Source organism: Oryctolagus cuniculus, chromosome 13, assembly GCF_051225735.1.
Source record: "Oryctolagus cuniculus isolate XC-2025 breed Fujian yellow rabbit chromosome 13, ASM5122573v1, whole genome shotgun sequence".
Classification (NCBI taxonomy): domain Eukaryota; kingdom Metazoa; phylum Chordata; class Mammalia; order Lagomorpha; family Leporidae; genus Oryctolagus; species Oryctolagus cuniculus.
Genome location: NC_142879.1, coordinates 106,807,715 through 106,831,061, shown reverse-complemented (window position 1 = coordinate 106,831,061; position 23,347 = coordinate 106,807,715). Strand labels below are relative to the sequence as shown.

Here is a 23,347-nt window from a genome sequence, read left to right as displayed (position 1 = left end):
TGCTCACAACGTTATACTCCTGAGCCAAAGAAAAGTCTAGTGTTCTGGAATGAAACATTTTAATGGTCTTGTAACTTTCAGCATTACTTAAAATTCACAAAGGAGTTAACTATGCCATTCCGTTTGATCCCTTCTAAAATAAGAAGGCAGACAAGTATCTGACAAGAAAGGCGGGGCTTCCTCAGAAAGACTTGCACAGACCTTCCCGTAGGTTGTGGACCCCACCCGTGGTGAGCGTCACTTCCACTGAGCGAACTCACACTGTTCACAAAAGTGCTCAGCTAGTTCATTTACGGACGTAATTTTTGTTGGAAAATGAGGAAATGGCTTTCAGAAAATGTCTGTCCTCATGTTGAAACAAAAAAAGATTCTAGTTCCTGGGGCAGTGCACTTGCAGTCTGTGCTGTGGGGTTTTGGTCAAAGACTACGGAGAAGGCAAAGCTGGGTGAGACTCCAGGAACCCCAGCCTGACCACAATGTCGAGAGTTTACTGCAGAGCCCATCACACATCCACGTCTCTTCATGCCAGAAAAGACACCGGTCTTGCTTGGCTCTGTCAAAGGTAGAGAATTCCAGATTCTGCTAAATGATCCACAGAGTGTTTTTCCTAAAATCATTGTTTTAAACTCAAACTACCTCTATCTCAAAAAATATTGTCTTAACATTCATGGCTATAAAACATTTCATATTTGAATAAATGAAACTTACCACTTGGAGAATGTCTTCATCTTTTGGCATAACACTAAGTTCCAATGCTGTGTCACTGAAATTGAAATATATATACTTAGATTTTAGCAGAAGTAGAGGCATACAAGGAAAACCAGTTAACTCGGAAATACTTTCTAATTGCTTAAGTGTTTAATCTTGGTTTTCTTACACTTTCACCCTTTAAAACCACATCAGTAGAATGAAGCCACTCTTACATACATGAGTAATTACACACACAAGAGGGCACTGTGCCATGATGTGCTATTCATAATCACTCATGTCTTCTACTTCAGAAGTATAAAGTATGTTAAATAGTCCTGGAACAAAACTCATGTCAATGTCAGTATATATTTACTCTTTATTCATCACAAAAAATTATAGCTTTTTAGCACATATTCTGGTTATCAAGCTTAAAAGTCATCAACATAAAACAACAAAGAACCCTTAAATGTAACATTTTAAGCACTATTAAACATCCCAAGTTTGAAGCGTTCCCTTCTGGCCCCAGAGGGGAAGGGAATCAGTTCTCCATCATGACTGCTGAAAGGACTCACATTTAAAGCTATTACTGGGACCGGCGCTGTGGCGCAGCGGGTTAATGCCCTGGCCTGAAGCGCCAGCATCCCATGTGGCTGCCGGTTCTAGTCCTGGCTGCTCCTCTTCCCATCCAGCTCTCTGCTATGGCCTGGGAAAGCAGTGGAGGATGGCCCAAGCCCTTGGGCCCCTGCACCTGCATGGGAGACCTGGAGGAAACTCCTGGCTCCTGGCTTTGGATTGGCGCAGCTCCGGCTGTTGTGGCCATCTGGGGAATAAACCAGTGGATGGAAGACCTCTCTGTCTGTCTCTATCTCTCTCTGTCACCTTTTTAAATAAATAAGTTTTGTTTTGTTTTCTTTTGTTTTTTTTTTTAAGCTATTACCATCTCAACTACTGGCTTCACTGAGCCAACTGTGAAACCTTTACAGCAATGGCTCCAACACCTCCTGCTAGTCAGACAGACAAGTTTTTCTAGGTCTAAAACATTCAAACAGGCAAATTCCACTGAGCCTTGTGACCCGGAATTAGACTCAGAGGTAGCTGGCACAGTGGTGTAATCTCTATCAAGGGCTTCAGACAAGTAGTCACTCCAATATAATCAGGAATAAAGAAAGAGTCAAATCAACAACCAAAACCCAAAAGTCTAACAATTTACTGGTACATCTGGCAGATTCGAATCATTATTTTGAGGTTCATAACTGGTAAGACAATGAGAACCATAGGTTCAGATGATTTTAACTACTGAAACATAGGTACCTGTATTTCAGTATTTAGAGTTGATAGAAAATACACACTGATGGCTAGACAAAAAATCCTTCCCCAAGAAAACATTTTACATCAACACACTGCAGAATCTTAATGGGTTGGCCTTGTATTATCTGGTTCCTACCAACTGCAGACAAAATGAACATAATTTTTAAAGAGAAAATAAGATCATGAAGAAAAGTAGTTCTTTAATTTTCAAACTGCTTTTACTGGCTGAAAAATTAAGACTGACATTCCAAAGTATTATTATTCTGAAAGATCTATACCAGTAATAGAAGAATTAATATGGACTTTGACAAAGACAACATTAAGTTGGTTTACAGAGAAAAAAAGTTTAGAGATGTTAATCAATACCCTAAAAATCCTTAAATTATTGGCCAACAAAACACATTTGGTTAATTATAATGACCTAAATTCTTCTGAGGAAAATAAAATAAAAGGGGTTTTATATTCATCATAAACATTAAAGGCAAAATTTAAGAGTTGTTTCTCTAAGAATCCCACTAAATTTTAAAATTTAAAAAATACACTAAGATCAATTAATCATATCACTTGTTAAAGACACAACAGCATATTAGGGTATTCATGTAAACAGATTATAGCATGCACTGCTTTAGACACAAAATCTTCAGAAAATATGGGGCCGGTGTTCTTACGCAGCAGGTAAGGCAGCCGCCTTGTTGCCGGCATCCCGTACAGGTGCCAGTTTGTGTCCCGGCTGCCTGCCTTCTGCTCCAGCTTCCTGCTAATGGCCTGGCAGAAGCAGGAGAAGATGGAGCAAGTGCCTGGGCTCCTAAACCCATGTAGAAGACCAGGAAGAAGCTCCTGGCTCCTGGCTGCAGCGTGGACCAGTCCTGGCCACTGCTATCTAGGGAGCAAAGCAGCGAATAGAAGATCTCTTTCCCTCTGTGTCTCTCCCGCTCTCTCTGTAACTCTTTTTTTTTTTTTTTTTTTTTTTTTAATTTTCTTTATAGGACAGGCAGAGTTAGACAGTGAGAGAGAGAGAGACAGAGAGAAGGGTCCTCCTTTTCCGTTGGTTCACCCCCAAAGTGGCCACTACAGCCGGCGCGTTGTGCAGATCCGAAACCAGGAGCCAGGTGCTTCTTCCTGGTCTCCCATGGGGTGCAGGACCCAAGCACTTGGGCTAACCTCCGCTGCACTCCCTGGCCACAGCAGAGAGCTGGCCTGGAAGAGGGGCAACTGGGACAGAATCCAGCACCCCAACCGGGACTAGAACCCGGGGTGCTGGCACTTCAGGCGGAGGATTAGCCTAGTGAGCCGCGGCGCCGGCCAACTCTGACTTTCAAATAGGCAAATAAATCTTCTAAGAAAAAAAATTCAATTGTACACAGATGAGTGTGGCTAACAGACACCGTTAGATAATCCCAAAGTTAAGGTATCTGAATCTGGGGTGAACCCCTGCAACAAAGGAAACTAGACAAATCTAATATGATCACCTCTTTGCTTTCACCCCTCTATTTGTAATTAAAAACATTTCTAGGTGTGTGGGTGAAAGAGAGTAAAACCAAATTATCTTCAAAGTCGCACAGTTTACTCTATAAATATGTATTTACTTTCAGAACTCAAACTTGTATCATTCTTTAGAATGCAGTTAGAGGAATGGACTAAAAGGTAACATTTTATTATTTGGTTTAAACAAATAAACTTAAGCCAACATTATTCAATTAGATGCTTATAACTAATGTATCTTATTGAGATATTTTAAAATAAACTATTAAGCATTTATTGTACACATCTGTCAGCTCAAATCAAAGTGGGCAACTTAGAGTAAATCTAGGCGTGTGCCTTTGAAACTGAAGGCTCTTACCCCGGATCTGACAGATTTGCCAGAGCAACCGCCCTTACTGGAAGCTGGTCCTTGGCAGCTCTGCAACGCACTCCCGGTGCAAGGGCAGGCTCCACGCTGCCACTCGCTCCGGCGCCTTGCGGGAATCCAAGATTGCATCAAAGCTACGTGCGCCACGGATTCAGAAGACCCACCTCTGGCCAAAATTCATCATATTCCAAGACGCTTACCTGTTCTGAATTAAAGCAATTACTTGGGAATAGGTCTTTCCAATGACACTTTCTCCGTTGACTTTGATGATTCGGTCACCTTCAAAGAGGAGCAAAACAACACATGACGAAGTCCTAAAGTAAGCTACTTTTCTATCTTTTCAGATGCTTCTCGAGAAATGGTCTTATTTTTAATGTATGCTGATTCAGCATTTTAGTGTACCATTTACAAAAACAAATCCATATGTTAATGTATCCAGATTCTTATAAAACATCACCATGTTCCAAAGAGGAGCTCTAGATAGGGACAAACTTAGAGACTCGCAAAGGAGCAGTCGCCAGTGGCCTCGGCTGTACTGTTCAGGTCCCATCAGCTGTTCTCTGAGACAGAACGTTTTCCCCAGGCTTAACACAGGGATTAGTTTCATTTGTCCGGCATCCTCTAACTTTAGCCCAAGTTCACTCTCCTGTGGTATTCTCCCAATCTACCTATTTGGTTTATTGATGAGACTGCAATATAAAACTTAAATATGGGGATATACATGCTTTTGACTTTTTAAGTTAACTTTAAGTAGTTCTTCATTTTGACAGGAAAAAAAGGACAGTGAGTTACAGAAGAACTCAACAGGGGTAGAAAGGAAAAGGCAGAGACACAGGCCAGGGGAGAGCAGCAAGTGTTTTGTGGGTGCCTGTTACAGTCTCTCCACATCACTGCCAACGGTGCCTTCTGTGTAATGGAATCCCATGCGGACACTAATGTTCCTGTCACACCCAGTGATACTGAAATGAGGCTCGTCTCCAGTGGGATGAGCGTGGTAGCTAAGGTAGGGACCACACCGGCAATGCATCCTAACTACTCTTAACAATGCCATTATTTACTTTTATTTTGCAGCTGATAATACAGTTAATCCAAATGACGGTAGAGAATCATTTTTCATTTTCCTAAAGTGTTTCAGGTTTAGAAATAGAGTATTATATAGTATACACTAAGTGAAATCTTTTCTTTTTATTAAAGTCACAAGTCACCAAGTATTTTAGAACAAACAGCTACTATGTCCTGCAGATTAGGCCACACCCTGATGAAACTGGGCACTGGGCTTGCATTGCATAAGTGATTTAGGCTGTTTTTGATGCCAGTTAGTTCACCTTTGGCAAATCAGGCATTTGCAGAACTTGGAGATCCAAGAAGATTATCTCAATTATGCCAAATAAATACCTTCATCATTTTGCTATTTTGTAATCCTGTGTCAAAATTCAACACACACAAAATAGGCTCTTTAGAAGAGCTACTAAGAGCCCAGTATCTGTGTGGCAGCCAGAAGTGTCGACAGTTTATCAGTCTATACTGTTGTTTCTGTTCAAACTCACCCACTTGGGCACAGAGAAACACGTGGCTAATTACATGAAAGGGTAACTATGGTAGGGAATGCATCAACAGTGCATCCTAACAAATCCTAGCCAGGGTGCTCCCCAGGACGGTTATAACAACAGATGTGAAGGAAGAGGGGGAAGAGGGGGACACAACAGAAGCCAGAAAAAGGGAACACATGGCAGACACAGCGTGCAAGCGGTCAGGTTTGAAGAGGAACCAGCACCTGTGCACAGCCCAGCCTCAAACGCAGGCCCGCCTTCTTTAACCTGCTTGACAAATATGGTGTCCATGGGCTCCAGGCGCTTCCCTTGTTTTCCTGTGGGAGAGAAAACACACACGCATGGCTTTTCTTGCTAATATTTATTTAAATACCAAAATATGAAATAGTCAACTGAGGCAAAGCGAGATTTTTTTTTAAAGAAGTGCTCAGCACATATCCTGAATCTGAATGATAAAACCACAAGGTCATTTCCCTTGGTTCACCTGTTGATTTTGCTTCTTCCATGACACAATGACAACCACAGCACTGTGATGGTCCCACTTCCTGTACACATTCTCTATGTCCATTCCTACACTGAACACCACACATACCTTACAGCCGGTTCCCACAGCAAGCAAGCATTCCTGCCACCACTGCGTCCAAGGGAGTCTGAGGCCTCGGGAGACGCAGCCCCATGGCTAACAGGCAGACTACAGACTACTGCCGCTCTGCAACGCTGCACTGTGCTGGCCATTAAGGTACTGTGATGACTGAGGCACACTCCTTTCCCTCACAGACGGACAGACAGATGACAGTGTAACACAACAACAACCAGAGACAAACACAAAACACGTCACGGGGTTGAGGCGAGCATGATCGATGCTGTCAGTGCTTCAGGGTTTGCTACCCATGGGTCATCTGCATGAACATCTGCTAGAAATGAATACTGTGGAGTCCGAGCAGAAATCACTCTTCCAGTAGTTTCCAGACGATCCCAACACACTCACTTCTGAGAGCTGGCAGTCTCAGTAAGATGGCAGCCAAGGAAAGACTCCCAGAAAACAGCGTGTCCGAGTGACAAAGACCAGGACAAGTACTGCAGGGCACAGAGAGGTACACCGTGGTTCTTCAAGGGTAGTCCCCAGGCCTGCAGCAAGAGCACTACCTGGAATGAGCTAGAAATGCAACCGTGGCCCTCGCCCTGGAGCTGCTCAATCAGAGACTCCGAGGTGGCCGAGGTGCACAGTTGAGTTTGAGAACCACTGCAGAAGACATAGTCGTGAACGTTACAGAGGAATGTAAATGAGAAACCAGCATCTACACACGTACAGCAAGTCAGAGAAGCGAGCCTTGCTGTACAGCAACACTGGACAGAAGGTGACCGAGTGCCAAACAAGGAATTCACAACTTCTGCCACAGAAAATTGAGTGTTGGGGGCTGAAGCTGTGGTGTAGACAGGTTCAAGTCCCAGCTGCTCAAATTCTGATCCAGCTCCCTGCTGCTGTGCCTACAAAAGCAGCAAAAGATGGTCCAAGTGCTTGGGCCCCTGCACCCATGTCAGAGATCCGGCTCCTGGCTGTTGTGGCCATTTGGGGAGTGCACCAGCAGATGGAAGATCTCTCTCTCTGTCTCTCCCGTTCTCTCTGTAATTCTGACCCTCAAATAAATAAATAAATCCTTTAAAAAAAAGAGAGAATTGAATTTTTATCATGGCGTGTGCACAAAGGTAGCTCAAAAGAATTTCTTAAGGGGAGACACTAAGATGGTGGAATTGGGAGGGAGCTCACTTCTCTAGTCTAAGGGAAAGTGGTTAAAAAAATAAACAAACAAACATGGAGAGAGTCCAATCTCAGGGAAGAGCTAGGGAGAAAATGGCAGAGCAAATGGCAGGCAAATCGGAGACACTGTGGACCTACGTGGAGGGTGTGGGCCCACACAGCTCAGGACTCCAGCAGCCGAGAGTCTCAGCACCAGCTGTGGAGAGAGATGAGACCAGACTGCAGCAGCCCACGCACTGGCCATAAAGCTGCAGGAGGAGCCTGGTGGGAGTCCAGCTTGCAGCCTTGTGGGGGACAGTGTCCCTGCCAAGCTAGAGGGAAAAAAAAAAGGAGGGGTGCACATTTCTCTCTCCTCGGCCACCCAGCACCACGTCCTGTAACTAGTCAAGAAAGGGCGGGCACGTTTGGACCTAGGTAACAGCTGCATCAGCCTGTGTCAGCGCGCCCAGCCACTAGCTGAGAGGAGATGCCCAAGTCTGGCCGGGAGAAGTGACGGGGGCTGCGTACCTGTGACTGCCAAAACACTATGGCTGCATGGGAAGGTGCAGGGAGTTGCTGCATCTTGGCTAGTCATTGTGGGCGGCTCCATGTGCTCGGGCCATTGCTGTTGGATCTACACTCACACCAAGGACTGCACGGATCCTTTGTGTGATTCTTGTGGCAGTGTGAACGGACAGTATACCCACTGGGGCTAGCGATCAGGCACTGGTCTTCTTGGAAACTACACCGACAGAGCAGATTATTCATTCCTTCTGATTAAAAAGATTTACCACACTCAATTGGGGTTCCTCCTTGGACACTCCCCTCATCCTGGAGCACTGAACAGAGCTCCCTGGCCACGCTCAGCGCATGCCTCTGGGTATTCACTCAAAGAGAGGACACTTCACTAAGCCACAGAGGCATCACAGGGAGGAAATAAATCAAGTATCTCCACAGATGCCCAAAAATAAATGCAGCACCTCAAGCAACAAGAATAAGGAGACATGATGCCTCCAGAGGAACGCAACACCACCTCAGTACCAGAATGTGAAAATGAGGAGATTGAAGAAATACTGGAAACAGAATACAAAACATTGATCACAGGATTACTTAGGAGAAACCAGAAGAAAATTCACAAATCAAAGAAATCCATACATGACATGAATGAACATTTTTCCCATGCAATTGAGATTTTAAAAGGAAATCAAAATGAAATATTGTAAATGAAGAATTCAATAGATCAAGTAAAAAATGCAGTGGAGAGCCTTAACAACAGTCAGTGAAGCAGAAGAAATGTCCAAGTTAGATGACAAATCTCTGGAAATTTTACAGTCAGACCAAAGAAAAAAAGAACAAATTAGAAAACTAAAAAACAGTTTCGGTGATTTTTGGGATGTTATCAAATGACCTAACATATGGATCTTGGGAGTTTCTGAAGGCATGGAAAGAGAGAATGGGATAGAAGGCCTGTTTAGTGAAATAATTACAGAAAACTTCTCTAATTTATGGCAAAAGAAAGAGACATCAAAGTACAGGAAGCACATAGAACTCATGATTGACAGAAAAGATCCTCACCATGACACACTGTCATCAAACTCCCCACAGCAAAACAAAGAGCAGATTCTAAAATGGGAGAAACACCAGGTTACTTTCAGAGGATCTCCAATTAGACTCACAGCCGACTTCTCATCAGAAACCCCTACAGGCTAGGAGAGAACGGTGAAATATATTCCAAGACTTAAAGAAAATAACTGTCAATCTAGAATACTATATACCCTGCAAAGCTCTCATTATGAATGAAGGTGAAATAAAGACCTTCCATAACAAGCAGAAATTGAAAGAATCCGTCACTACTTCTCTAGCCTTACAAAAGATGCTTAAGGATGTGCTACATGGGGCTGGCACTGCGTCGTAGCAGGTAGAGCCACCACCTGCAGTGCCAGCATCCCATATGGGTGCCGGTTTGAGTCCTGGCTGCTCCACTTCCGATCCAGTCTCTGCTATGGCCTAGGAAGGCAGTAGAGGGTGGCCCAAGTCCTTGGGCCCCTGCACCCACATTGGGGATCCGGAGAAAGCTCTTGGCTCCTGATCGGATCAGTGCTGGCCATTGCAGCCATGTGGGGTATGAACCAGAGGATAGAAGACCTCTCTCTGCCTCTACCTCTCTGTAACTCTGCCTTTCAAATAAATAAATAAATCTTAAAAAAAAAAAAAAAAAAAAAAAAAAAAGCATGAGCTACACACAGAAGATGGTTATCACTATGAAAGACGGGGAAGGTTGAAAAATTTCCTAGTAAATGTACTAAAGAAACCCAGAGTAAACACTAGGAACATTTATGGGAAAACACAGGGAAACTGAACTTGCTCTGGTTTTCCCTCTGTAGTTCCTTACACTTCAGAATACCCTGTTACTAAGAATCTAACCACACATTAAGGCGATCTGGTTTTGAGTGTTTTTAAAAAGAAGACATCGGGGCCGGCGCCGCGGCTCACTAGGCTAATCCTCCGCCTAGCGGCGCCGGCACACCGGGTTCTAGTCCCGGTCGGGGCGCCGGATTCTGTCCCGGTTGCCCCTCTTCCAGGCCAGCCCTCTGCTGTGGCCAGGGAGTGCAGTGGAGGATGGCCCAGGTGCTTGGGCCCTGCACCCCATGGGAGACCAGGAAAAGCACCTGGCTCCTGGCTCCTGCCATCGGATCAGCGCGGTGCGCCGGCCGCAGCGCGCTGGCCGCGGCGGCCATTGGAGGGTGAACCAACGGCAAAGGAAGACCTTTCTCTCTGTCTCTCTCTCTCACTGTCCACTCTGCCTGTCAAAAAAAAAAAAAAAAAAAAAAAAAAAAGAAGACATCGGTTATATTGGAACATCTTTTCCTTCCTTCTCTTATTACATACATACAGTGTTAAGTCTCAGTTCTTCTGTCCTAGGGCAGGAGAGTCTGTCAGTTGTTTTAATGAATGTTTCTCCATCTCTGAAGCTCAGTCCCTAACTGTTGTTGCAAAGAAAGCACTTGGGGCCCGCGCCGCGGCTCACTAGGCTAATCCTCCGCCTTGCGGCACCGGCACACTGGGTTCTAGTCCCGGTCGGGGCGCCAGATTCTGTCCCGGTTGCCCCTCTTCCAGGCCAGGTCTCTGCTGTGGCCCGGGAGTGCAGTGGAGGATGGCCCAAGTGCTTGGGCCCTGCACCCCATGGGAGACCAGGAGGAGCACCTGGCTCCTGCCATCGGATCAGCGCGGTGCGCCGGCCACAGCGGCCATTGGAGGGTGAACCAACGGCAAAGGAAGACCTTTCTCTCTGTCTCTCTCTCTCACTGTCCACTCTGCCTGTCAAAAAAAAAAAAAAAAAAAAAAAAAGAAAGAAAGAAAGCACTTGGGTCTGCGTTACTCAAATGCTTGAAAACAAACTGCTAAGATACACTAATGAACTTGGTTTTTATTTCTGGATAAAATTATAAATAAGGATTTGCACTACTTACAGGATGAAAGTACTGATGGTGCATATAAGCACTGTGAACCTGTTGTGTTTGAGGCATCCAAAACCCACGTGCTTACCAGATCCTTCTCCTGCAATCCTGCTCCTCTTCCGAGCTTCAAGCGTTTACCCTTACTATTCATGTTGTAAAACAGCAGGGGTGAAGTGCCATTATGTCTGTGTTCATTAAGAATCCCACAGTTTTTCTAGTTAGGAAAAATATAGACTTGAAAATACTCTTACTCTCATTTTATTTTACCCACTAGTGGAATTTTAGATACCTTTACTCATTGTAATAAGGCATATGTAAAAATTTTCCACATTACATGTTGTATTTGAACTAGTGAAGAATAAGAGACAAACTAGCTTATTGAGATTACAGATGTTCCATTAGTTAAATTTTACAATTTTTAATAAAGGAGATTTTCAGAGATAGGTTGAGACCCAACGGTGTCCATTAAACCAGCTCCTGTGAAGTGGAAAGAAACCCCAGAAGCAGTGGAGGACCTGTGAGGGCACTGACTTGCCGTGGGTATGGTTGTGGTTGTGGTTGTGGTTGTGCTGTGCTCCTACTTAAATGCAGGTAGTGACACACTGACATTTCTGTTGTCCAATAATCTGGAGTATTGCCCTACATTTATCTGTACTAAAATAACTATAAATTAATGGAATCTACAAAGAAGAAACTTTATGACTGTACTATATTTAGGAGCCTTTGTACAGCTAGGTAAAGTTTCCATGACACAAAGTATTCGGATTTTAAAATTTACTATTAAGAGGGAGAGGACATGGCATTATTCCATGTGATTAAATGAAAACTTGCTTATTGATTTTCAGAAGAAAAAAATACAAAATGAGTAACTGTCACTGTGTTAGCTGTAATGTTAAATTGGCGAGTTGTAGCATATGGCTCTCAGATGTGAACCCTGGCTGTCTAATGCTGTGTTGTATATACAGTAAGTGCGGCAAACAGTCTCATTTGAACATGTACTGATACCTCCCAAATGAATGCAACCTTTGATGCCGGTGTTTTGGTATACCTCAGGAAGAATTTGAGTGTCTGTCTGCAAATTTGTTCATCTGCTTGGAAATGAAGATGCTTCCTGTTCTGTTGTTATTCTGTTGCCAATATTTTCATGTTTAAATTTGAATTTTTACATTTTTTACTACTGTTAATTTAAGTACAATTTGTTCAATGGTCAAAATTGGTTATCAGTGAAGAAGTTTAAAAACAGCCCCATTTAAGCAACTGCTTAAGTACAAACTACATTTTGTGTTCTATGTTCATACACTTTTTTTTTTTTTTTTTTTTGACAGGCAGAGTGGACAGTGAGAGAGAGAGAGACAGAGAGAAAGGTCTTCCTTTTGCCATTGGTTCACCCTCCAATGGCTGCCACGGCTGGCGCACTGCGCTAATCCGAAGGCAGGAGCCAGGTGCTTCTCCTGGTCTCCCATGGGGTGCAGGGCCCAAGCACTTGGGCCATCCTCCACTGCACTCCCAGGCCACAGCAGAGAGCTGGCCTGGAAGAGGAGCAACCGGGACAGAATCCGGCGCCCTGACGGGGACTAGAACCCGGTGTGCCGGCGCCGCAAGGTGGAGGATTAGCCTAGTGAGCCGCAGCACCTGCTGGCACATCAGATTTTTAAACAAAGATTGAAGTATAAAAAAATTTTTTACAACAAGGGGCATGAAAGAAAAACCATCTCTTCCTGGTGACAGATTTGAGGGTTTGATAAGTTCTGTGGCGACAAAGTCATGGCTTTATGATTAGTCATGAACTCCACAGAATAAAACGTTGCTCAGGAAGTAATGCAGCGACTTCTGAAAACTCTGAGAGAGAATTTCACTTCCACAGATGGGAGCGATCCACACTAGTTTGATACTCATTTCTATAAAGGAAATACTACTTTTGCAATGACCCTTGTTGCAAAGTCAGATCCTTTGTCACCGACAGATCTTTAAAGACGCTACGCCTGAAAACATGCGAAGATGGAGCACAGTAAATCGAGGCCACTTCGCTAGCAAGCAGCACTCTGTCTGCTCAGAGCAGTACTTGCGATTCCTGTTCACGTTCCTTTCTGGGCTTTCTCTGAAGCTCTGACTTGCTGCTACCAATATCCAATTCCTCTGGACAAGAGAAGAGGCTCTCAGAAGCACCCTTAATCACACGCGGGTCCACTAGGCGTGCGCTGATTCTTCGTTTCCATACCCATTGTTCCAAGGCTGCAGCTCCACACTTGGCTCATTCGTTCTAAGAGCATTTTCTCTTTAGTACTAACTCAGGCTGTTAGAACGGGAAATCCAAAGCAGCAGGCTCAAAGTGTGTCAGTCAGCCTCCTGGGTCTTAAGTTTTTGTGAGTAAATTTCTAGAAATAAAAAACTAAAATCCTGGTGAATTATCAGGTGAATAAAACGACCCTTTGTGTCTCCAGACAGAAAGGTCTTCCTTCCATTGGTTCACCCTCCAAATGGCCGCTACGGCCGGCGCTGCGCTGCTCCGAAGCCAGGAGCCAGGTGCTTCTCCTGGTCTCCCATGCGGGTGCAGGGCCCAAGCACTTGGGCCATCCTCCACTGCACTCCCGGGCCACAGCAGAGAGCTGGCCTGGAAGAGGGGCAACTGGGACAGAATCCGGCGCCCCGACCAGGACTAGAACCCGGGGTGCCGGCGCCGCAGGCAGAGGATTAGCCTAGTAAGCCGCGGCGCCGGCCGGCAATTCTTAATAACAAGAAAAAGGAAAAGGAAAAAGCACCCTCTTTTGATTCCACATCTATATTTTGTAATTAGTGCATTTTTTGAGGACACAAAGGACATGTTTCAGAGAACTGTTAAATACCTTATTTAGATGCCATGTCCTGACCTTATCAAAAGAAAAGGAAAATGCGGCTTTTCAGCAAAGATGTATAATTAAAACTTTCCGTATCTGCAAAAATGAAGTAAAAAGACAGTGACAGCAGACGGATGAGAAAGGCTAAAGTAACCAGACGATGTTTTATGTTAGTATGGATGCAGCAGGACATAAAAAGTATATATGAACTGACCCAAAGCCGAACCATCGCCCTTGAGATCAGAAAGAATGCACATTCTTTGGTATCATCATAAACATGATTAATCTGGGAAAAAATTAACTTGAGTAAGCAATTCCTAACATCTGGATAGTGGGTGGTGTCTGAATATTGAACGTCCAGGTGAATGGGAATCTTTCTCCCGACCCACTACAATACAGTAGCCTACACCAGATTATATGGTTTAAAGTCCCAGCACTATCATTTATTTCCCAGGTTCTTCAATATTTGCATATCTCTAAAAACATTAGTTGTAGATATGAAATTCAAGTTTAACTGCTCATCCTGCATTCCATCTGGCAACCCCATCTCCAAGTGATTTCAGACAAATTACGTATGTGACTCAGTTTACTCATCGGGAAAGTGGGAGTGAAAACTGTTCCTCTGTGGCAAGGCTGTTGCCAGGACGGAAGACGGACCCCATGGCAGCGTTCACAGAGCAGCCACGTCACAGCGTGACATCATTACACCAGTCCTCACAACCGTAGAAGGCGTATGTGCAGGTCTGGGGTGCTCCACCCCGGTGACACAGAGCCTGTTCCACTGCGAGTGGTCAACAACAGAACTCCCATAAGACTCAGCTGTGAGATTATGGGGCAGTCGAAGAATGCAGGCCACAGCAAAAGAACACAGGGAGAAGAAAGGCGGAGAGGTAAGAGGGGCTGCACTAAAGCACTTCAGCACTTTGACACAAAGAGGACCCGCCCTGGTCCTCTTAAGAGACTGGGTCTAGGCCGGCACCGCGGCTCACTAGGCTAATCCTCCGCCTGCGGCGCCGGCACACCAGGTTCTAGTCCTGGTCGGGGCGCCGGATTCTGTCCCGGTTGCCCCTCTTCCAGGCCAGCTCTCTGCTGTGGCCAGGGAGTGCAGTGGAGGATGGCCCAAGTGCTTGGGCCCTGCACCCCATGGGAGACCAGGAGAAGCACCTGGCTCCTGCCATCGGATCAGCGCGGTACACTGGCCGCAGTGGCCATTTGGGGAGTGAACCAACGGAGGGAAGACCTTTCTCTCTAACTCTGTCAAAAAAAAAAAAAAAAAAAAAAAAAAAAAAGAGAGAGAGAGAGAGAGAGACTGGGTCTAAATCTGGAGTGCTGCATCTTTATGGGCGTGGGATTTGTCAGTTAGGATGGGAAATTTCAATCCCTACAGCTAATGCTAAGGTCAAGAGCACATCAAAATTATTGGTAAATTTAAAACACCGAGTCTGCAAAGCAAACAGATGAGAAGCAGTAAGACTTGAACTATGGAATGAGGACCTACATTGGAAAAGGTCATTATAGGTCAGGGAACCTCACAGGCCTGGGGACTCTAACAGACTGTGAAAATGCCAACTTTATACAAAGAAAAGTCATGCCACGTTTTACAATAGAAAATAACGGCTATCACCGAGATTAACCTTTGTTTTCTTCTGCGTTTTCAAACGTGATTCCCCAAAACGGTTTAGAGCAACCAAGTCCTCTCTGCTTGTGTGACAGTTATTGTCACAGAGAAAGGTCTTTTCATTGATCTCTGTTGTGAAGAAAAAAAAAATTCTCCACACAAGAAAAGGCTGTTGAAATGGAACTGAGAGTGTGCCTCATTATGGAAGTCAGATAAGCCTTATGGAGGTGCAAAGCTAAAGAGGTGCATCAGATAATGGAATATGAAAGCATCGGGCATCAATTATTTAGGAAAATCAACTAAACAGCGTATTGGAATTAATTCCTACTTTTAAGATCAAAACTAATTGAAAACCCAATTGTAGAATGAAACATATCAAAGTTAAGCCTGGCTGATTTTTTAAAAAAGGTCTTTACTTCTCTCTGATGAAAAATAGATTGCCACAGGGTGGGGGTGGGGGTTGGGGGAGTGCAGATGGATTTATTGGGCAATAGAGTAGGGACGAAGTGATAAACACCAAATTTAGCCTGGCGTTGACTCCTAGGGAAGAGATCAGAGGAGGAGGGCTACAAGGGCTTCACAGATATTTGCAATCTTCTAAGAGATGGAAGCAGAAAGGTGGGGGGCAGAGGGCGTGGAGGGAGAGCAGACCGTGCCAACAGGACAAAGAGGCGGGGCAAGCATTTGAAAGTTACTTGTTTCCCACCCTGTATTTTGCTGTCCTGAAATACTGCAAACTGTTATTTATTACTGAATATAGGTTTCTAAGTTTTATTTGCGGGACACGATTTATTGATGTCACACAGCATAACAAGAACCTAGCGGAAACACTGGGTAACACATCCCTGCGGCCCTAACTCAGTGGAATGCACTGGAGGGCTGGGGTGGCAGATTATTGGTCTTTGCTGGAAAGACAGAAGCACCAGGGAGAGAAAAACGAGCCAGCTTACTCAAGCTGCGTGTTCCCCAAACTCCCACTCGCGGTGCTCTGCCGTCTGCAGGGAGGGACAGTGAGTACTCGCAGAGGCTGCAGACTCCAAACTCCAGGACTTCTCAATCTTGTCAATAGATATCATCTGTCAGGTCTCAATTACGTTAAAGACTGAGCATCCCTACTCCGCAAAGGCTCCGAAATTCAAAACTTGAAACGTCAATTCATGCACACATTTAAAATATTACATAATAGTTTCTGAAGGGGGCAGGCGTTTGGCACAGCAGTTACGATGCCTCCTGGGACTCCTGCATCCCGAATCAAGAGAACCTGGGTTCACGTCCTAGCTCTACTCCTAATCACAGCTTCCTACTAATGCATACCTGGGGGCAAAAAAAGGTGACAGCCCAAGTGCTGGGGCCCTTCCACCACACAGGAGACGGGGACAAGTTCCTGGTTCCCCGGCACTGATTTGGAGTGAAGTAGCAGATGAGAGCTCTCTCTACCCCTCCACTCTCCCTTTTAAATAAATAAATCTTTCAGGTACTAAACTTACACACACACACAATCTTCAGGCTATGTATGTGAGACTTGGGTCTCATTCTGAAGGTATCTCCTTATGAATATGTAAATATTTCAAAACCCCCAAAATTCTAAAACACGAAACTCTTCCGGTCACAAGCATTTTGGACCAGGGATCCGCAACCTGTGTATCTATTATCAGCAAAAACACCGTCCTCTGCTCACGCTGACGCTCCAGCAACAGCAAAGAAACAAACGAAATAAGGAAATCTGTGTAATCTAAAAAAAGCAGGCCATGTCCTAACTTAATTATGTTGAACTTTCTCTCAACTTGCACCCACCTATTTTTTTTTAAAAAAAATCTTTTATTAGAGAAAATGTCCAGCACACAGGAAAACAGAAAAGACAATAAAATGTAGTTCTCTGAACCCAGCTTAAATAATTACGTTAAATCGTCTGTTGATTGTGCTTCAGTTAAATTTAACTTTTTAAAAAAGATTTATTTATTTGAAAGTCAGCAGATGATGGCAAAAATACTTGGGTCCCTGCCACCCATGTGGGAGACCAGGATGGAGTTCCAGGCTCCTGGCTTCAGCCTGGTCCAGATCTGACTATTGCAGCCATTTGGGGAGTAAACCAGCAGATGGGAGATTTCTCTATTTTTAAAATAAATCAATCTTAAAATCAATTCATCCTTTTTTTCTAAAACATTCTAAAGCAAATCTCAGAAATCACGGCAATTTGCTCATAAATTCTTTAAATATTTAATGTATGTTCACTCTTCCTCTTTGACTGTGGCCTTGTCTAAATAAGGTCGGAGTCTGTGAACTCAAGAGGCTTCCATAGCCTTGGCAGCTCATGACAAGAGCCTCAGGCAATTACGGATGTCATAAATAAGAGTGTTAATTGCTAAATCAACAACAGGAGTCACTGTGCACTTGCTTCCCATGTAGGACCTCTGTCCTTAATGTGCTGTACTATGCAAATTAACGGTAAAACTACTACTCAAACCGTACTTTATGCTTTGGGTATCTGTGGGAGCAAACTGTTGAAATCTTAGTATATACCAAGTTGATCTTCTGTATATAGATATAATTGAAAATGAATCTTGATGAAGGATGGGGTGGGAGAGGGAGTGGGAGATGGGATGATTGTGGGTGGGAGGGAGGTTATGGGGGGGGCTGCTATAATCCAAAAGTTGTACTCTTGAAATTTATACCTATTAAATAAAAGTTAAAAAAAAAATAAAGTCTGTTCACTAACAGATAAGAACTTCACTTTTTTTTTTTTTTTAAGTAAGAATGACAAAATTCTTCAGGGGTTCTCTATAGTGTGTAGTACTATGCAAACGGGGGGGTCTCTCCTACAGGCTGACAACAAACCCGATCTTTCTACTTTCTTCCCAAACAGCTACTCAACATCAATGAAAGCATTAAGCCATGACATTGGCAGGGCAGTACCCAAAGCTACAAGTCAAATTCAGAGAGGGTTTACGTGGAAAACTTCAGCAGAAGCCTAGGTGAAGCTGCCCAAACCCACCTGCGGACTTGAGTCAGACCAGGGCAGAGTGCTCAACTAACTACACCCTCCTATTGCGCAGGCGGCGGCCACGCGGTGCAGTTCAAGAGCTGTACCAGTAGGCGTCAGGCACGAGCCCCCAGCCCAGGCAGCGAGGAGCCAGGGGCTGTTATTCATTCAACAAGTATTTACAGCTCTCTCACAGTGTGCAGGGCGGGCACTGACTATCCCACAGGGAACGAAACAGTCCCGGAATCCAGAGAATCTTAAGGTGGTGCAGGTGTCAGGAATTTCACAAACCGTAGCACATCCGGATCTGCAGCCCTGTTATTCTTGTTACGCTCAATTTTAGTTTCTCTGCAAACCCAGAGAATTTTGTGACAAGGCTTGAATCACAAGCAACTCTTGTCCCAGTCTGACCCGCCAAGCCCTCAATCCCTTAGCCAGTTAAACTTGCCCCTGGGCTTTCTGAGACCCGTCAGCCTCCCCTGGAACCACTCCCTTCACTAGACTACCCAGCATTTGCCAGCCCCTGCACCCCCACCCCCCAGCCCCCCAGCTTGCAGAGCATTCAATTCCCAGTCTCCAGCTACGGAGAATCCCAGCTCTGTGCCTGCCTGCTCTTGTTCCTGGCCTGAGAATTCCTCGGACTCCCAGCGCCATCCTGACTGTCTCCCACCTCACCGAGTCTCAGCGGCTGGGACTTCTCCTTGACACCCCCTCCTCGGCCCCAGCTCACGTGAGCATTTAGTCATCAGCCTTCTTCAGGCCTTGCTCCCTTAATTCTCTCCTCTCGTGAGTAACTTTGGTCAGCAGCATTTGGTGCAGGAGTTAGGACACCACGTTGGGCACCCACGCGCCATATGCCAGTCTGGGTGCACGTCCTGGCTCTGCTCTCCATCACAACGTCCTGCTAACGCGCCTGGAAGGCAGCAGCACGTTTGAGCAGTTGGGTGCCTGCCGCCCAAGTGGAGACCCAGCCAGAGCGCCTGGCGCGGCTCCAGCTCTTGCAGGCGTTTGGGGAGTGAACCAGCAGTTCGGAGAGCTCTCTCTCTCTCTCAAGTAAATACAATTTCAAACATAAAAATAAATAAATGGAAACTCAGCCGACCTCTCGTCTTCTCTCCCAGTCTTACAGCACACAAGCTTCCCAAACTCTGAACACCAACGTTCCTTCCATGTTCCTGCTCCGCTCCCAACTCGGTCCCTTCGTCCTCACGCCTCCTGCCAGCGTAGCCTGTGCTGCTCTTCATTTCCCAGGCGCGATCACCACCGCCCCGCCCCCTCCTGCAGGTTCCCTCCTCTGCCTCCTTCACAACCCAGTGACGCTTGCTTTCCTCACAACGGCTCTCGGCAGCTTTTCCCATTTTCCATTCGTTGGGCCTGGTCCAGCTGTATCTTATTTGCCCCCATCCTAATGAATTATCTATGACAATTTTACCATTTTGTCCTTAAAATGTCACCTATTAATTAGCAAATCCCTGGCCCTTCCTTGGCCCCAACTTCAGGCGCTCTGTGTATTAATTTATGCCCAGCACGTCACTGTAACTACTCGATGATGACTTCCAAATCCACCTGCAAACTCCCATCTCTCCTCCTCACCAGCTCGGCTGCCAGTCTTCAACCAGATACCAACACTCTACAGGCATCAGAAATGCAACTTCTCCCAACCTCAACTCCGTTCTCTGGGAGAGGAGATGAGGGGAGGGAGCTGCCCATCAGGGAGCCTTCACTTTGTCACTTCTACCTGCCCGGTCACTGCAGCCAGAGAAACCAGACCCGTTTCCCCACAAGTCCTCCTGAACTGGTGACACGCGGCCCTTCCCCACGTCCTCCCGCCAGCTCTGGGCTAACACTTCACTCTCTGAAACTGTAGCGCCTCCCTCCTGCGGGGAAACCCTCCGTCTGTCAACCACTGGACAGCCTGTCCCCAGGGCTCTGTGATCCTGCGGGCCCTGCTCACGCAGCAACTGGGTGTACCTTTGGTTTTGCAATTAAGTGATTGGGGCGTATTTGCATCCTCCACCGGACTAGGAGCCTCTTGAAGTCACAGCTGCCGTACGTGTCTGTGTGTGTATATATTTGTATTTGTTGAATGTATACACACCAGGAACTGATGGAAGCTTGAATAAAAATGTAATAGACAGAATCTGCTCTACATTCCAGTTGAAAGACGTTAAGCAAGAGACAAGCACGGGGAAGGATGTGCCCAGGTGCTTGGGAGAACAGAAGGCCGGGGGAGGCGTGGTAAGGGGTGGCTGGGCTGTTTGGGTGAGAGGCCAGGACCTCCGCCAGCAGGTGCCGCTCTCTGAAGGAAGTGAGGGTAAGGTGTCACCCTTCCTCCCCAGCAATTAGCCTGGTGCCGGGCTCCCAGGAGTGACTCAACAGCAGCTTGGGAAGTGAATGAGTAAACCACAATCATCGTTTGTACGCAAATATTTCCACTTTGTTGTTATACCAAAGATGAAAAGTTATTCCTAAATACTGACTTAACTGTTATGATTAACTTTTTACTCACTGGATTTATGAATCACATATTTTCAAGGTGGACCACTTTGTGGGCAACCAGGAAAGAAAGTGGGCTTGTCCAGCGAGGTGGGTCTGCACTCAAACTCCTGAGCTGCAGGGTGGCCGCCTCCTTACAGGGCCGCCGCAGACAACTCTACAGAGAAGCCCCTCCAGAGGGCAGTGAACTTCCAACCGCGTTCTCTTCTTGACTGCTTTTCTAGCCCTTATACCCAGCTGTTCAGAAACTCCGATTAATTCTCTGAAATCCTGGATTGCATATTTCTTAAAGGTTTTACAACTGTTAAAGAGATTTTTATAAATCTCATTTATTTTCTTGACTGTCAAATTAACTTCACACAGTGTGTCTTTCAAAGTCTTAAAATCTATCCTAAAACTTGGATTACTGACAACGCTTACATTAATCCAACTGAATTTCCTTTGTTTTAGATTATTGTACACAAGGGTTCCTGAGGCTTTTAAAGTGACAGTAATAGATTTTTTTTTTCAATCTCTCTTCAAACTTAACCACCTCACCAGTTTACTCTACATAGCACGTCCAAATGCCCATGTTAGTCCAGAATACCCCATCATTGTTGTTATGGGCCTACGTGTACACACAGTGGCACAGGCAAAGCAGAGCAGGAAGGAGATCAGTGGGAAAAGTGTTTTCTTATATTTTGCAGCTTGGGGAACTCATGTGGGAAGAGTGTCAGGTGTCTTTCCCTCTGCTCAGACATCTGGTGCCTCCCACACATCAGGTACTCACTGGGCTCTGACATTCAGGGGTCAAAGACAAATTCCATCCTTAGTGATCTCTGCAGTTATATGCTAACATTTTTCAAAAACGCATTAAACGTGTTAGAAAATCTTACTTTTCCAGCTGGCGCTGTGGCTCACTAGGTTAATCCTCCGCCTTGTGGTGCCGGCACACCCAGTTCTACTCCCAGTCGGGGTGCCGGATTCTGTCCCGGTTGCCCCTCTTCCAGGCCAGCTCTCTGCTGTGGCCAGGGAGTGCAGTGGAGGATGGCCCAAGTGCTTGTGCCCTGCACCCCATGGGAGACCAGGAGAAGCACCTGGCTCCTGCCATCGGATCAGCATGGTGCACTGGCCGCGGCGGCCATTGGAGGGTGAACCAACGGCAAAGGAAGACCTTTCTCTCTGTCTCTCACTGTCCACTCTGCCTGTCCAAAATAAATAAATAAATAAATAAATAAATAAAATCTTACTTTTCACGTTTCTAATGGCCTTTTCTTTCCTGTCTTCCTGTGTCAGATTTCTGTTGCTGCCACCGCCTCCCCAGCACAGGCATCTCAAGAGGCAGAAACTCCCTGTCTGTTTACCTTACAGCAAGAACAATCCTTCAGATGCTCCCACACCTGAGCAGGGAACGCTCCAGGGGAGAATTTGGGGAAGACACAGACCTTGTCCCAGCTGTGAAGCATCCGTCTACTCCATGCTGTACAAAGAATCCCATCAACCTTTTTTTTTTTTTTTTTTATATATATATATTTTTTTTTTTTTTTTTGACAGGCAGAGTGGACAGTGAGAGAGAGAGAGACAGAGAGAAAGGTCTTCCTTTGCCGTTGGTTCACCCTCCAATGGCCGCCGCGGCCGGCGCACCGCGCTGATCCGATGGCAGGAGCCAGGAGCCAGGTGCTTTTCCTGGTCTCCCATGGGGTGCAGGGCCCAAGCACCTGGGCCATCCTCCACTGCACTCCCTGGCCACAGCAGAGAGCTGGCCTGGAAGAGGGGCAACCGGGACAGAATCCGGCGCCCCGACCGGGACTAGAACCCGGTGTGCCGGCGCCGCTAGGCGGAGGATTAGCCTAGTGAGCCGCGGCGCCGGCCCAACCTTTTTTTTTTTTGACAGGCAGAGTGGACAGTGAGAGAGAGAGACAGAGAGAAAGGTCTTCCTTTGCCGTTGGTTCACCCTCCAATGGCCGCCACGGCTGGTGCGCTGCGGCCGGTGCACTGCGCTGATCCGAAGGCAGGAGCCAGGTGCTTATACTGGTCTCCCATGGGGTGCAGGGCCCAAGCACTTGGGCCATCCTCCACTGCACTCCCTGGCCACAGCAGAGAGCTGGCCTGGAAGAGGGGCAACCGGGACAGAATCCGGCGCCCCGACCGGGACTAGAACCCGGTGTGCCGGCGCCGCAAGGCGGAGGATTAGCCTAGTGAGCCGTGGCGCAGGCCAAGTGCACAAATTTTTAAAATCTATGTGTAAGTTTTTCAAAATATGCAGCTTTCCATGAAGTTTTTAAAAAGATTTATTTGAAAGTCAGAGTTAGAGAGAAGGAAAGACAGAAAGAAAGAGAGAGAGACCTTCCATCCACTAGTTCACTCTGCAGATGGCTATCATGGCCAAGGCTGGGCCAGGCCAAAGCCAGGAGCTTCATCCGGGTCTCCCATGTGGGTAGCAGGGGCCCAAGGACTTGGGCCATCTTCCAGTGCATTTCCTAGGCCATCAGCAGGGAGCTGTATGGGAAATGAAACAGCTGGAACACAAACTGTTGGCCCTAGGGGATGCTGGTGTCACGGCGGCGGATTAACTGGCTACGCCACAATGCCGGTCCTTCCATGAGCTTTTGGAAGTCTCTTTGCATGACGTAGTACTACTAAAAGAAAAGCTGAAAAGAGGGGAATAGTATCTTCAATATTACTCAAGAATTCTGTACACAGCAAAAATATTTTTGAAAAACAAGGGCAAAGCAAATGAGAGTGATATGCCTCTGAGCACGAGGGACGCACTCAACGTGCTCCCAAGAACTTTTCTGGTTTCAGAGGACAGAAGTTTAATTAGTAACAGACTTCAGTGAGCTTATG

General features: G+C 45.9%; 1 protein-coding gene across 5 annotated transcripts in view; it reads right to left on the bottom strand.

The window, feature by feature from the left end:
* ARHGAP21 (Rho GTPase activating protein 21) overlaps window positions 1–23,347 on the bottom strand; it is a 152,938-nt gene that overhangs the window by 52,010 nt on the left and 77,581 nt on the right. For all 5 annotated transcript variants that reach the window (XR_016219907.1, XR_007909763.3, XM_089312456.1 and 2 more), the window contains exons 5-7: window positions 5,622–5,714; window positions 4,048–4,126; window positions 709–763 (exon numbers count right to left, since the gene is read on the bottom strand). Coding sequence is in view for 3 of the 5 variants with exons in the window: in XM_089312456.1 (XP_089168582.1) it covers window positions 709–763; window positions 4,048–4,126; window positions 5,622–5,714 (227 nt within the window). In the remaining 2 variants the exon portion in view is untranslated. The remainder of the gene's footprint in view (window positions 1–708; window positions 764–4,047; window positions 4,127–5,621; window positions 5,715–23,347) is intronic.